The 13700-nt window shown below is 41.1% G+C and overlaps 1 protein-coding gene across 1 annotated transcript; it reads right to left on the bottom strand.

Annotated features, from left to right (window-relative positions):
• Window positions 1-1173: 1173 nt before the first annotated feature.
• LOC103811100 (sucrase-isomaltase, intestinal-like) lies at window positions 1174-12476 on the bottom strand (the record flags this gene model as incomplete). The annotated part of the gene is made up of 7 exons (XM_009084051.1): window positions 1174-1291; window positions 4818-4902; window positions 4985-5101; window positions 5213-5326; window positions 10937-11068; window positions 12070-12195; window positions 12357-12476. Coding segments are annotated over 7 exons (812 nt in total), but the record flags the coding sequence as incomplete, so codon positions are not given.
• Window positions 12477-13700: the final 1224 nt, after the last annotated feature.

Here is a 13700-nt window from a genome sequence, read left to right as displayed (position 1 = left end):
TGCTGAATTCACAGGGTTTTTCTCAGGTAATTGGCCTTGCTGGAACAGAGCCTGAATAAAGCAAAAAAAGCAGCTCAAGAAGATAGGAAATCTGAAGGCTCTATTCACAGTGCTTCCAAAACAGTGTATGGTTGTACAGAGTCCTGCATGCAGAGAACAAATTCCAGCAGAGAGACCTGTGACTTGAGGATCTTTTCTGAGACTGGGGCACAGGGGCCCAAACCTCATGCTTAGAGATACAGGGCTTGAGGGCTTTCTAGTCCTTCTCTCAGAAGTTGAACTACGCGTCAGCCAGACCCCTGAGAGCTGGCAAACAGCTTTGGCTTTTACTTGGTGCTTTTCTTCCCCTGGGCTTGGTATTTAAAATCCAAGTGCATCAACACCATAACTAGGCTCACTTAGCCATGTCCTCTGGATGCTATCACAAACCCACTGCTGAAAATGGGAGCTAAATCCAGAAACAGGCCAACACACGGATCCCTGCTTTGGCACTTCCATTGGGGTATTAAACTTCCCTGTGTTTTAGCTCCATCTCTGCTGGAAAAGGCATGATTTGCCCATTTGATTTAATCCAGTAACTAGCTTTCCATGGTCACTTCAGCTTCACAGCAACAGTCTGCCTGCATAAGCTAGTTTTGAGTGCTTTCCATCTGCAAAATGGGTTTTATAGCAGCTGACAGCAATTGCGCTGCAATGCAGCTTTGCTCTCCTAAACTGACTGAGCCCCAAGCCAAACTGCAAAACACTGCCTGCCAGGAACCAGAGGCAGCCAGGGATCCTTCACTGACAGCAATAGAAACTCCTCTGCCACAATAACAAGGGGCAGAAAAATGTCCCTGCCACTACACAAAGCTGCTTCTGCTGCAGCTGCTCATGAGACGCTCTAAGAGAGGACAGGAGCATCTTGTTCTAGATATACAAAAGCAGAAGCTGAATAGTTAGGCCTTACACCTAGAGTCTGATGTAGCTAAAAGAAGTACAATCGGAAAAGATTTTGTTCCTTCTTTCAAGATTCTCTTTTCTTGAAACTTCTTCCTAAATGAGAAACAGTAAAATGAAACATGGAGTTGTTTCTTATTTGATACTATTACTGATTTTCCCGCTAACATTGGTAGCTTTTAAAATGTATTTCAATCACCTGAAATCTGCTTAGAAATACTTAGAAAAACTTACTCGAAAGTTGGTTTTGTCTGTGACCAGCCAAAGAGAGAGTGTGTGTTATAATGCTCTCCAAGGTAAGTCTTGGAGTCAGGACACAATGTCTTTTCCGCCAGGGCACGATCAGAAATTTCTGAGGATGATACAAAACACTGTAAAATCACATACATTGCAATTCAAATCTCTTCACTTTTCTACATATTTAGGTGTGAAAACACCAGAGGATTTGGGAAGAGGAAAACCTGAAGTGCTGGACTTGCTCTGATTTGAGGTTAGTGTAGCCATGAATAGCTGCTGGCAGACTGGTACGTGTGTCCTCAGGGGGCAGGTGGGAACTGAGCAAACACTGATAACTAATTTCAATTTTTATGCCAAACAATTCAAAATAACTGTACAGGTATCACGCATTCAGTAAGTAATAGTCAGAGAAAAAGATCTGCATTATTGAATTGAGAACACAACTACATATTATTTTACACAGTGGCAAATTTTACTTAATAGCAAAAATATTGCAAGGAAAAACCAAAACAAACCAACAAACAAACAAAAAACCCCAAGGCAAACCAAGCAAAACACCACACACACACACAGAGACACAAAACCCACAAAATGAAAACAAGTAAACAAACAAACCCCACAACAGAAATCCAGATGTCCAGGGTTTTAGGGTTTCACACAACCAGGGATGTATGGTTGTGTGAAACCCTAAAACCTCAGTGTCCATATCACTCAGCTGCAGATGCAGGTGGGCAGCACGATTCTGCCCTGTCATGGCAAAATTCCCAGCTAAGCTCAGTTCTGGCCCCACTCTTGCCCTGAGCTACCTAGGACTAGAAGGCAGCAGGACAAGTGGCACAGTCCCAACCAGCACTGAGAGTGATGAATGGAAAATGCTGGAAGAATGCAGGGGAGGAAAAAGCATGAGCTGCAACAGTCTGCAGGCTGTAGGTGGCTATGGCTGGATAAGCCACACAGAAGAGAGCCAGGACAGATTATAGTAAGGTATATTCACATGTGGATGGATATCCAGTAACTCTGTCTATCAGCAGGTCACAGGCAGTGGAGGTTGCAGTAACTTTTTGCCTTTAGTAACAGTCAAGGTAACTGCGACATTGCTGGCACAGCATCAGTTTAGCTGAGCCAAGGAGAAGCAAGATGAGGCACAAATTGGCTACACAGATGCTGCCTGGATAAAATCCTCTCGAAGAACCCCAAAAGGTAGACTCTCAAATATACTTTCTTTGCATGCTTAATTAGGTGCATGCACTATTGTAAATATTCCTCCATCAGCAAGCAATCTCCTTACCTAATTGCACTTACTGTATGTTTGCAGTTCATTACCACAAAGTGCATTTCTCTGTACCTGAAACCACATTGGCCTCTTTGCTTTGCTGTGCCACCACAGCTGGAATCCTTGTGTTTGGATCTTTAGACACAAAGACTCCAGTGTGGCTGATCTACATCAGAAATCATTTATAGGCAATTTCCAAGCAGCTTTGGCTGATATGTCTTTGAAGAAGACACTAAGGTTATGAGGAAAGTCAGACTTAATATCCCAGTGGCACTTGATTATTAGCCCCATAAAATTAAGATGGGATATGAAAGAAAATGCTGACACATGAGTCATATTTTCATGCTTCATTCTTATTCTGAGTGTTTTGTATTCTGCCTCAATAATACTGATTATTTTACAATTACAAATTAATCTTTGGTATAAAGTGTTTTATAGAAAATTCATTTGAAGGACATCTGTTTTTAGGAGTTCAAATCATGGTTACATGTAATTGTGGTTATAAAATCTTGATAAGGAGGTTGAAGGCTACACTGGCAAAAATCAAGGCAATGAGTCTGGGACTTGCACAAATGAAATTACGTGAGACAATAGTGAGCTCCCAAAACCCTGCCAGCCCCGGGAAGTTTCCAATGTCTTGTTGGACTAAGCAGCTTAGGATGCATCTCACATCTGCACCAGTAGGCTTGGACAAGTCAAGAGCATGCACAGTGTTGGCATAAAGTGAAAAAATGCTTCAGGCCTCTGTCTGCAGAAGGGAGACCAATGGCAGGGAGTTCTCTGGGAAGGCCTTAGAGCAGCCTTCTTGTACCTCAAGGGGACCTACAAGAAAGCTGGAGAGGGACTTTTTACAAGGGCATGGAGTGATAGGACAGGAGTTAATGGCTGCAAACAGAAAGAGAGTAGGTTTATCTTAGATATAAGGAAGAAATTCTTTACTGTGAGGGTGCTGAAACACTGGAACAGGTTGCCAGGGAAACTGTGGATGCCCTATCGCTGGAAGTGTTCAAGGCCAGGTTGGTTGGGACTTTGAGCAACCTGATCTAGTGGAATGTGTCCCTTCCCATGGCAAGGAGGTTGAAACAAGATGGTCTTGAAGGTCCCTTCCAACCCAAACCACTCTATGATTCTATGGTATGATTCTAACACTGTGAGTTGCAAGCAGAAGTAGGCGCATATGTGCATGAGTTGGTGCAAGACAGAGACAAACTGGGCTCAAAACACACCTGTCATCAGCATCTCTCAGTGTCCTTACAAGTCACATAGATATCCAGGTCTCTAGATCTGACTCCTCTAATGGCTCAGACTTCAACACTAGTTATCACAAAACTCAGCTTCATGGCTCAGAAGCCTCTGTATAGGTTAACCCTCAGTCCTTTATTTGTGAGGCAAAGGGAGCTCTGTCATTTTGGATGTTTTCCCCAGAGTCTTAGACCTTTTTTTTGCAGCTCTGGCAGCTGAAAAAAAAAATGAAGGTAACCTAAGGCAAAGAAGGAAATGTCTCACCAGTTCCTGGGCTTTGGTTAAGGCTCACAGAGCCGATATGCAACAATTACAATCAGTGGTTTCCCAGTAAAGAGAGCAAACACCAAAACTGTAACTAAAAGTTCTGCTTTCGATTATTTGTGATCTCTTTATAATACTTTGTCATGCTTTTGTCATGTTTATGCTTCTCTTATATTCAGAGTTAAAAGAAATGAATCAAGAATTCACATGACAGTATAAAAGTCTGAAGGGAAAAAGGGGATATTCCCAATACTTCAATGTCAATAACTATGTATGAACTTCCTGCTGCATTTTAACAATGCTCAGGCAGCTGGGCTTTCCTGGGGAAATGTTGGCTGGAAAAACTGCCAGGACCACTGGTGCTAATTGTAAGTATTAATGGCTTCCTGTGGAAGAACGAGTATGTCATCAGCTCAGATACTGGAAGATGTTTTCCCATTCCTGTAAGTCTCCCATAAGCTAGGACATTTTAAAACTCATGTTTAGCCAATTTCTAGTAACACAGTGAAAATTTATTTTTTAAGAGAAAGGAAACATGAATTAATGCATCAGGGAGATGCCATCTTCCTTGTCATGGTTTATGGGGAAAGCAGAGACTGCTCATCTCTGGGGCTAGCAGTGGTGATGGTAAGGCAGAGGGGTTGGTAATTCCTGTCATAAATCTGTAGCTGAGTTACAGTACATAGGTATCTTTCCCATTCTTTGATGCAGAATATTGAACAAATTTGTAACTGAGCACATGCAAAAGGCAGGGAAGAAGGAAAATGAGTGGATGGATTTTACTTTTTCCTAAAATATAGCCTATCCAGGATTTTAAAAAAAAAATAAAGAAGAAGAAGACTGACAAGGATATTTTACTTACTAGGAATGTAAGGAGGGTTATTGATTTCATTATCAGCACACCCAGGATTCTGGCCTCTTCCAAAATTTGATGGTTCGTTCATATCCTTTAATAAAGAGAGTGAGACACATGTCAAAAACTTCATTTTCTTTTTTAAAAGAAGGGAGGACAGGTATAATGAGACATACAATCCAGATCCCATCGTAGTCAAGGACATCCTTAAACTCCAGGCACAACTTGGTCCACCACTCCACTGTCCTGGGGTTGGTGTAGTCAGGATACACAGACTCTCCGGGAGGCCACGCCTAGGGGTCACAGGGGTAAATCCTGGTTATTTTCTCATATCTGCTGCACAGCTACTCTATCATTTTGAAGCAGCAGTAGACCAAATGCATCAGAGTATTTAATAAACCCACCTTCCCAACAGCAGGAGTAATGCCATCAGAGTTGTTCACCCAGACTCCCATTTCCTGGCCAAGATCATAAGGTCTGTAAGTGCCTGGCTCCTCATCCTTGGTTATGAAAGGGTCCTGAAAACAGCGATTACACTTCCATTACTGAAATCCCAGAGGTAAAAATTACTCTTCTATTTGAGTATTTTTAAAAAATTTGTATTATGTTCATAATGCAGATTGCAAAAATATTGGAAGGAAACAGCATTAAAATCTAATAAGAGTTGAGAGCACATAATAATTTAGAATAAGCCATTAAAGATATGTAATGAATATTTCTTGCATAAGGCAAAATCAATGTAAAATTGTTAAATACCCTCATGCTTATTTTTTATGAGGTAGTCTATGTTCAAAATATTTTAGATAGGCACTAGATTTTACTCCCCACCCTACCTCTGCACCAAGGTCTCTGCTATGGGTGGATGCTATGCTGGGCCTTCCCACACTTGGCACCTCTGGGTTTCCTCCAAGGAAATCCTTATTCCAGCTGCCACAACATCAATAGCTCAATGCTGGAATAACTAAAACTTTTCAAGAGACTTGAAGATGGGACACATCCAACCTCAAAAGAACCTCGTTAGTGCTCCATTCAGATCCAGTGTAGGACAATGGTGTTTTTTGCCAGTCTGATGTAGACTAACCCAATTCCCACCTGCCTGTAGGGCTATACACCTCTGTTCTCCCAGGGCATTGAGACTCCCACAGCATTTTAGACTCCATAGCTCATCCTTACTGCCCTTTTCACTGCCTGGGGTGGTCACCACCTCCCATTGCTGCCAGTGGCATTGACATCAAGAACTTCTCTGCCTCAGGATGGCTATCAGTAAACACCAAGCTCGTCAAAAGGGAGCCTGATCTGCTCCTGGGGATGATGGTGACCCACTATGCTGGTAAGTAATGAAGTTAGGAGTACTACAAGATGCCATGAATGAAGAGATGCTATTCAGCTCTGCTCAGCAGTCAGCTGCAACTAAAAGGAGATAAGTGCACTTTGCGATACTTTCCTAATTGGGAGCAGCTATCTGCTTTGTGTTGTTTAGAACAGAGGAAGATTACAGCCTTTTTAGAAGAGGGGGATTCTTTACTTTTTCCTTAGAAAATGTTATTCCCCCAGGTTCTGCTGTAGGCAAAATCTTTCAGTTATGAAACACAGTGGAGAAAAACACCACTGAAGAAATTCTTCCATACAATTGTAGATTGTGCAATAATTTCTGTGAACTTTAATTAAAATGTGATAGAAGTCTAACTTAAGAACAAAACTCATCAGACCCCAAGTGGTAAGTTTCTTTAAAGGCATGTTTTAAAGCTCCTTTAAATACCTGAATTAATTGCCTGATTTACTTGTAAGCCCTCTGATGCCTCTAGCCCTGGGGAGGAAAGTATATTCTTCCATGCCTCAAAAACACAAGCTACAGCTAAATCCCTACTTAAAGTGCAAAATTCTGCTTAACTTTAACTATCTCGCTCCAGTGTCACCTCCATAAAGAGTATAAGTGTCCATTACATTTTTAACTTGTTTAATAGTCCAGCTTTGGAAAAGAGAAAACTGTCCATCTGCAATAATTATCTTATAATTGTGGAAAAGATGTCTCTCAAGAGACTTGAAGGGTGGAAGAAGTCAGCTTAATTAGCTACTCCTAATCCAAACTTCTGGTTTCCTTCAGCTGAAAGGTTATTCCAGTGCATAAATCTAATATATTATGCAGGTTTAGTATTGTCCTAAAGACAACAAAACTCCTCTGTGCATTCAAAGGTTGTTTGTGGGGGAGGAGGTTCATGCCTGTGAAACCTTCCCTAATTCATCTTTTTAGCAGCTCTTGGAGAGGAGGTGCTGCGCATCCTTAACTCCAACTGACTGCTCAGAGACATGAGAGCAGCTAGCACTTACACAGACTGATGCACTTCCATCTGTGGCTGCAAATACAGATTTTGACATGCATCCATAAAAACCCACCTCCAGAAATTTCAGCTTCTACAGCTCACAGAGCTAGACTTTTAAGCATTAAACCTATCAAGCATTATTTTGAATCATGAGCACATTGCTATTGACTTCTAAATACTCATGTCATTCATGTCATTCATGTCATGTCTAAGTCACTCATGTCATTCCTAGCTGTTTCTGTTTTTAGGGTGATTTAATAGAAGGTATACAAGGTCTTTCATTAAAGCTACTTTTCGGTAATAATGTTTCTCATTTTTCATTGTAGTCATTGTTACTTTTTGAACTACTTTGTTTCTAAAGAATATATTTGTTCTGACACAGCTGAAACATGAACATTATTTAGTGCAATAATGATGACCAAGTACTGACACTCTTAGTCAAAATTTCTCTTAAATGAAGGTGGTCTCTGAAAGAGATCAGGAGAGAGGAGAGCTGAAGGATTGCACTTTTATGCTCCAGTAATGAAGCCATGCCACTATCAAGGTGGCCATAGGCATGGAGGTCTCTCAGTATTGGATGCAAGAATGGGGACCAGACCTCTTGATGGTGAGGCACTGGTCACCCCAGCAATGGTGGCATGAGTGAGTTCAGGGTCCCATCCTCAGACAGGTTACCAGTGTTAAAACTGCTGGGTGCCAGGTTCTGCACTTTGCTTGTGACCATAGCAGTCTGAGATGAGGAGGACTGAACTCATCTCTCCAAATCCATTTAGCAGAGGTTTTACATGACACTAAGCAACTGAAGTCAGAGCCCATTTCCTGAAATCATCACAAGGGAGGCAACAGTCTGCTACACTTGGCAAACTCACCCATTACTGTCACTATGCAAAGGGAATCTAAGTAGAAAATTGTTCTTTTGGTATCAAACTGGATTATACTTGCCTTGACTGCAGCTGACTTGGCTTTACTATCACTTGGGAATGAAACACTTCATACTGTTCCAGCTCTTGATTCAACTTATGGGAATGCTTTACATCACTAAAAAATGCTAACAGTCAGAGTTTGACAGAGATGTCAGCAACTGTAGTAAAGTGAAAATAGAAAATTTCAGTACCTTCAGTAGCAGTGCAACCTATACTTTGCATTAGCTTTTAAATAATGAAGGACAAACTGGCTCACAAGAACTAGAGCAGAAGACAGTTCTTAATTAGAGATTAGTGGAAGAAGGAAAGAAGAACTTCCTATCTGGATTCCCATTAGCTCATTGCATAAAGTAAGAATTGTTGTTATACTCCTTGCATCTGTCTATAATACCTGAGTTTATATAGCAACACCTCCCTGCTCTGCTGTAGAATGTGCCATGTGAGAAACTGATAGGGCTTTAAAAATGTTGTAGAAGTTAAACTCATGCGTAAGTAGATAATATGCCTCACCCACTGAACCACAACTCCTTGCCTGTAGCTTCTTACTCAGTAGCAAATGCAAAACAACTGTGAACATCCTGACATTGATAAAAAAGAGGTGACTACCATGTATTTACCGGCAGGAAAGGCTGCACGCAAAGAGCTACCCCAAACTCCTGGTATTTTGCTGGTATATTTTTGTTTCACAAATTTTTTGAGATAAACCAGAAAAATAGGCAAGTGGTATTTAGTATTACACCTTGAAGAGTCTAGATACTTTTTACAGCAGCATTGAGGATACAGAGAGTCTGAACTGCCTAAGAGTTGGAAAGAGTACTCTGTCCTGACAACACATGTGCTCACCTACTGTTTGGTTATTTACAAGGATGTTAATTTGGGGCTATTATTATCTTAAGTTGCTCTCCATCAGAGTGACTTAGTAATCTGTTACTGTTTAAACCCTGTGTCTTGGACCTCCACAGATGGAAACTGATTTCACTGCCGCACCTTGGAGTTTTTCTCCACAGATGGAAACTGATTTCACTGCTGCACCTTGGAGCTTTCCATAATTTGTAGCTGCAGAAGAAATGGAGTGTTTAGTGGAATGTATCTCTAAGGACAAATTGCTAGCAAACAGTGCTCACTATATAGACTACTACTTCCACTATCAATATGCAATTGATTACTTGGGCTGTGCGGTTTTGTTTGAGTTTCTTAGCAGCAAATGCAATTATAGTACAACAAAGGGAAGTAATAAATATAGAGAAGATACTTACAAAGAAGCTATCAAAAAACCCCACTCCATCAGACTGAAGAACAGCAAACCTCATAACCCTATTTTAAAAAGAAACCACTGGTATCTGTGGTCCATCCTCAGTCATGCGCTAAACTTTACAACAAATTGTGGAGGAAAAAGTAAGGGCAAGGAGGCACTTCTGCTTTAATCTATCTATTTGACAAGATAACGTGACTTTTAGATGAGGAAACTGCAGTAGCTCTCACTTATCTTGACTGAGATAAGCAAGATATAAACATGTGATACACCACAACAAGTGAAAAAGGAACTGTACCACAATTTAGGACTCTGTTATTCAGTTTTCCTCTCCAAAAGCCCTTGACAGGACCCCCGGGGCAAGATGAGGAACATGGCCCGTATTTTAAAAGAACTTGATCAACTCAGGGCCCAAACATTAGCAGCCTGTCCATTATGATTCAGTTGGATTAACCTGTCTCCATACAAGCATGAGCCACCAATATAATGTAGGTAAATGTGATGCAGGGCTTTGTCATAGGAAGCAATTTTTAGCAGAATGAAGGAAATATTTCTGCTGTTCTCTAAACACTGTGGGGGAATCATCTGGAGTGCTGCAAAATCCAGTTATCTACTACACACACAAATGCATTCAAACTGGGGACATGTGGGGGAGAGAGACTGCAAGGAGATCTGAAGACCTCACCCAATAAAAAGAGAATAAAATACTTCAGTTTTCTTTAGCCTAGCAAAAGCAGTGAGTATAAAAGAAGGAAACGAAATAAAGTAGAAGGATGAGAGACTAGCAGTTTGAGGTAAATAAGAATAGCAGCATCCAAATGAAAGGTGTAAACCAGCCATTTATGCTGGAAAATAGATGGCTGTAATTACAGCAAAAAGTCCTGAGAGAGACTCTGTAGGATTGTCTCCTCCTCTTCATCCTGTGGCTGTGGGTGAGCTCAGCCTGAGCCACCCCTAATGTATCTGTCAGATCTGTTCACAGCACCTGCTTGGGAAGGGACCCAGGCCTAGCAATCCCTGGCCCTGCTGGGCTCACCTTGCAGACAGGCAGCTTTACCCTGATGTCCACCTTAAATCTATCCTACTGCAATTTAAAGTGTTTTTCTTATCTTGTCCCAAGTGGTTATGGAGAATGAATTGCAGCTGTGCTGGGGGGTGCACCCCTTCTAGTGCTGTGCTCTGGGGGACCGTGGAAAACAAGTTCTTCTGAATCTATCATGGGTTTTTTATTTAATTTCTTAATTTATTTAAAATTTTATTTAAATTTCAATATAATTGCTCTCAAATTTCCTTCCCACCACTGGTACTCACTTAGCTATTGTGACAGAGTAATTATACAAAGTATACAAGTAGTATATGCATGTTGGAACCTAGATACTGCTATGAAGACTATGCTGTGAATAGTTCTTACAAATGGAGAAATAATTATTTATTTAAAATTTTATTTAAATTTCAATATAATTGCTCTCAAATTTCCTTCCCACCACTGGTACTCACTTAGCTATTGTGACAGAGTAATTATACAAAGTATACAAGTAGTATATGCATGTTGGAACCTAGATACTGCTATGAAGACTATGCTGTGAATAGGTCTGACAAATGGAGAAATAGCTGGCAACACTGTTAACTTACCAGAATCACAACATTGTGCATTCCTTTCTTCTTCAGTTCCTTGAGGAACTCTGGCAGACCGGCAAAATTCACTTTATCATAGGTAAAGTCCAGGCGACGTTCCATGTAGTCGATATCAAAATGTTGGACATCCTAAACATTTGAAAATTAAACATTAGATGAGAATCTTATCCCTCTCTGGAGATCTTAGCACAGGAAAGACATGGACATTTAGAGCAAGTCCAGAGGAAGGCCACAAAAATGATCAGAGGGCTGGAGCACCTCTGCTATGAGGACAGGCTGAGAGAGTTTGGGTTCAGTCTGAAGAAGAGTAGGCTCTGGGGAGACCTTGTTGTGCAGCCTTTCAATAGTTATAGGGTGCTTACAAGAAAGACAGGGTCAGACTTCTTTTGTAGGACCTGTAGCAATAGAACAAGGGGTGATGGTTTTAAATTAAGAGGAGAAAGATTCAGACTAGACATAAGGAAGAAATATTTTACAGTGAGGGTGGTGAAACACTGGAACAGTGCCCAGAGAGATGGTGGATGGGGCTCTGAGCAACCTTACACAGTTGAAGACATCCTTGCTCATTGCAGAGGGGCTAGACTAGATGGCCTTTAATGGTCCCTTCCAACTCAAACTATTTTATGATTCTATGATTTAAGTATTTGATACAGAAAATCAAACTAGATGCAACTGCATTTCTAAAAGGTAACTAGCATTAGAAATGAAACCTAAGAGATTGGCCATAATAATAGTAAATAATTGTCAGGCCAAATTCAGCTCCTACAAACTTACATGGCAGTAATAGACAAAATGGTCCTACTTCAGCAACTGTTTTGCAGTGAAATGCATCAAAAGTACCATAACTTATTTTTAAAATGCTAGTACCTCATACTGCAAAACAGCAAATCCACACCAGAATCACCTGCTATGCTGCCAAGAGCTGCACTTAAATCTCATGCCCGAAGCCTGTTTTAAGTGTTCTTATGAGTATTATAAAGACATTGCATGCAAAACCACTACATAAGACTATGAACATCCTTTTCTTATACAATTCTCTTTGCAGGCTAACTATTTTTCATCTATTATAATCTTATTCACCTCCCTTTGGATTGTAAAATTAGCATGCACAGTGAAAAATTCATACTTACGTATGGGATATCATAGTGGTGCATGCGATCAACAGTTTGCTTTAAAACATCGATGCTGTTATAACCCCAGCGGGAGAGCTGAAATCCCAGAGACCAGTAGGCTGGCATGTGTGGGCGTCCAATGGCCTACAGTGGGAAGGAGGAATACAGAAGTGCAAGGGGTGAGATGAAAATAAGTTTCTCTAAAGGACCAGGAGAGGCTTCCACCTCATTTCAGCCACCCCAGTGGAAGCATGGTGTATAAAACCCAGGCTAAAGTTAAATGAAGGTTTTGTTGTTGTCTCAACCTCTGGACAGTAGCATGTGCCTTCCCCAACAGGGCACATGCCCCCAGAAATCCAGCATGGATCCTCATGCCACCTGTCCTGTGCCAAGTCCTCAAACCCTTTGGTCAACAGCAGGTGAATCTGCAACAATACACAGCAACATAAGCTTTGAGAATTTCTCTTGCCACATCCAGCTGAACTAACCCATCAAGAGTCTGATGTTTATTTGAGCTCTCTGACATTTTAATTATATTTACACACCACCCTGATGAAATTCAGTTCCTTATGGCTGACTGCTCTTATTGCTTCCCACAGCCTTGTGTTGCCAGGCATTGACAACCCTTTTCAAGGTCAGAATTACTGTTCAATCCCAAAATTCTCAGCTGAAACACAAGGTAATGAGTTAAATATGATTTTATAAATATCTGATTTCTACTGTCTCCATGTGATATGTCTGCAAATGGCATGAAGAAACTTAATTGAGAGCACAGGGGAGTGATGCATCCTGCTCTGCTTCCCTAGGTGAGAGCCGCTGTGGTAACCTGGGACAAAGCAGCAAGAAACAACAATGTGTCTGTTCTACAAATTAGCTGAAATCTGGCATTTTCTCATTAGTACACACTGGTGTTTTCTGGGAAACATCTCTTGAAATCCTTATTTCAGTTAAATCTCATGAAACTAACCTTTGTTCAGTATTTCTAACATCGTCACAGGAAATACATGAAAACCAAGGAGCTAGTAAGCAACCATGTCATATTGATCAGTTGCAGCTATTGCCTCCCTTTGGCTAAATAACTGTTCCTACCTTATTTCCTTGTGGATCCCCAGAGCTAGGTAATTATGCAAAGAAGTAAAAACAACAACACTTGCATATTGGCAGCTAAACCAGATCTACTTCAAATAAATAAAACAAGGCAGTCCTGGCACTCTGTATCTGTTGCATTGCTAAGCTCTCGGGAGATCATATTGCATGAAGGCACATCTTCCTGTGGGATAATCTCCAGGAAGAGTATGACCTGGGCAAGCAATGCTGAACTTGAAATTGCTCTAAAATACATCACAGATGCTAGAGCTCATGGGACATAAAAAGTACACTGGACAGAAAAACAGATGTGGGAGAGCAGCGAAGAGCTGAGGGTGTTATAATGCACCCGAGCTGGGGAACACATGGGGTAAGTTGCTTCCAAAACAGTAAGGCTTGTGAACACAGAGTAAATCTGTAAGTACTAAGCATTGCAAATTTGGCTACAGTGTGCTTTCACTATATCACCTAAGAAAAAGCAGGAGGCCAGAACAGGTACTGAGGTTAATGCTTTGAGTCTCTCCAGGAGGGATGCTCTGGCTGAGCAGCACAGCTGCACTGTA

The sequence above is a fragment of the Acanthisitta chloris genome, unplaced genomic scaffold (assembly GCF_000695815.1).
Source record: "Acanthisitta chloris isolate BGI_N310 unplaced genomic scaffold, ASM69581v1 scaffold22291, whole genome shotgun sequence".
NCBI lineage: Eukaryota > Metazoa > Chordata > Aves > Passeriformes > Acanthisittidae > Acanthisitta > Acanthisitta chloris.
Note: the sequence above shows the minus strand (reverse complement) of the source record. Positions and strands in the feature narration are given on the sequence as shown.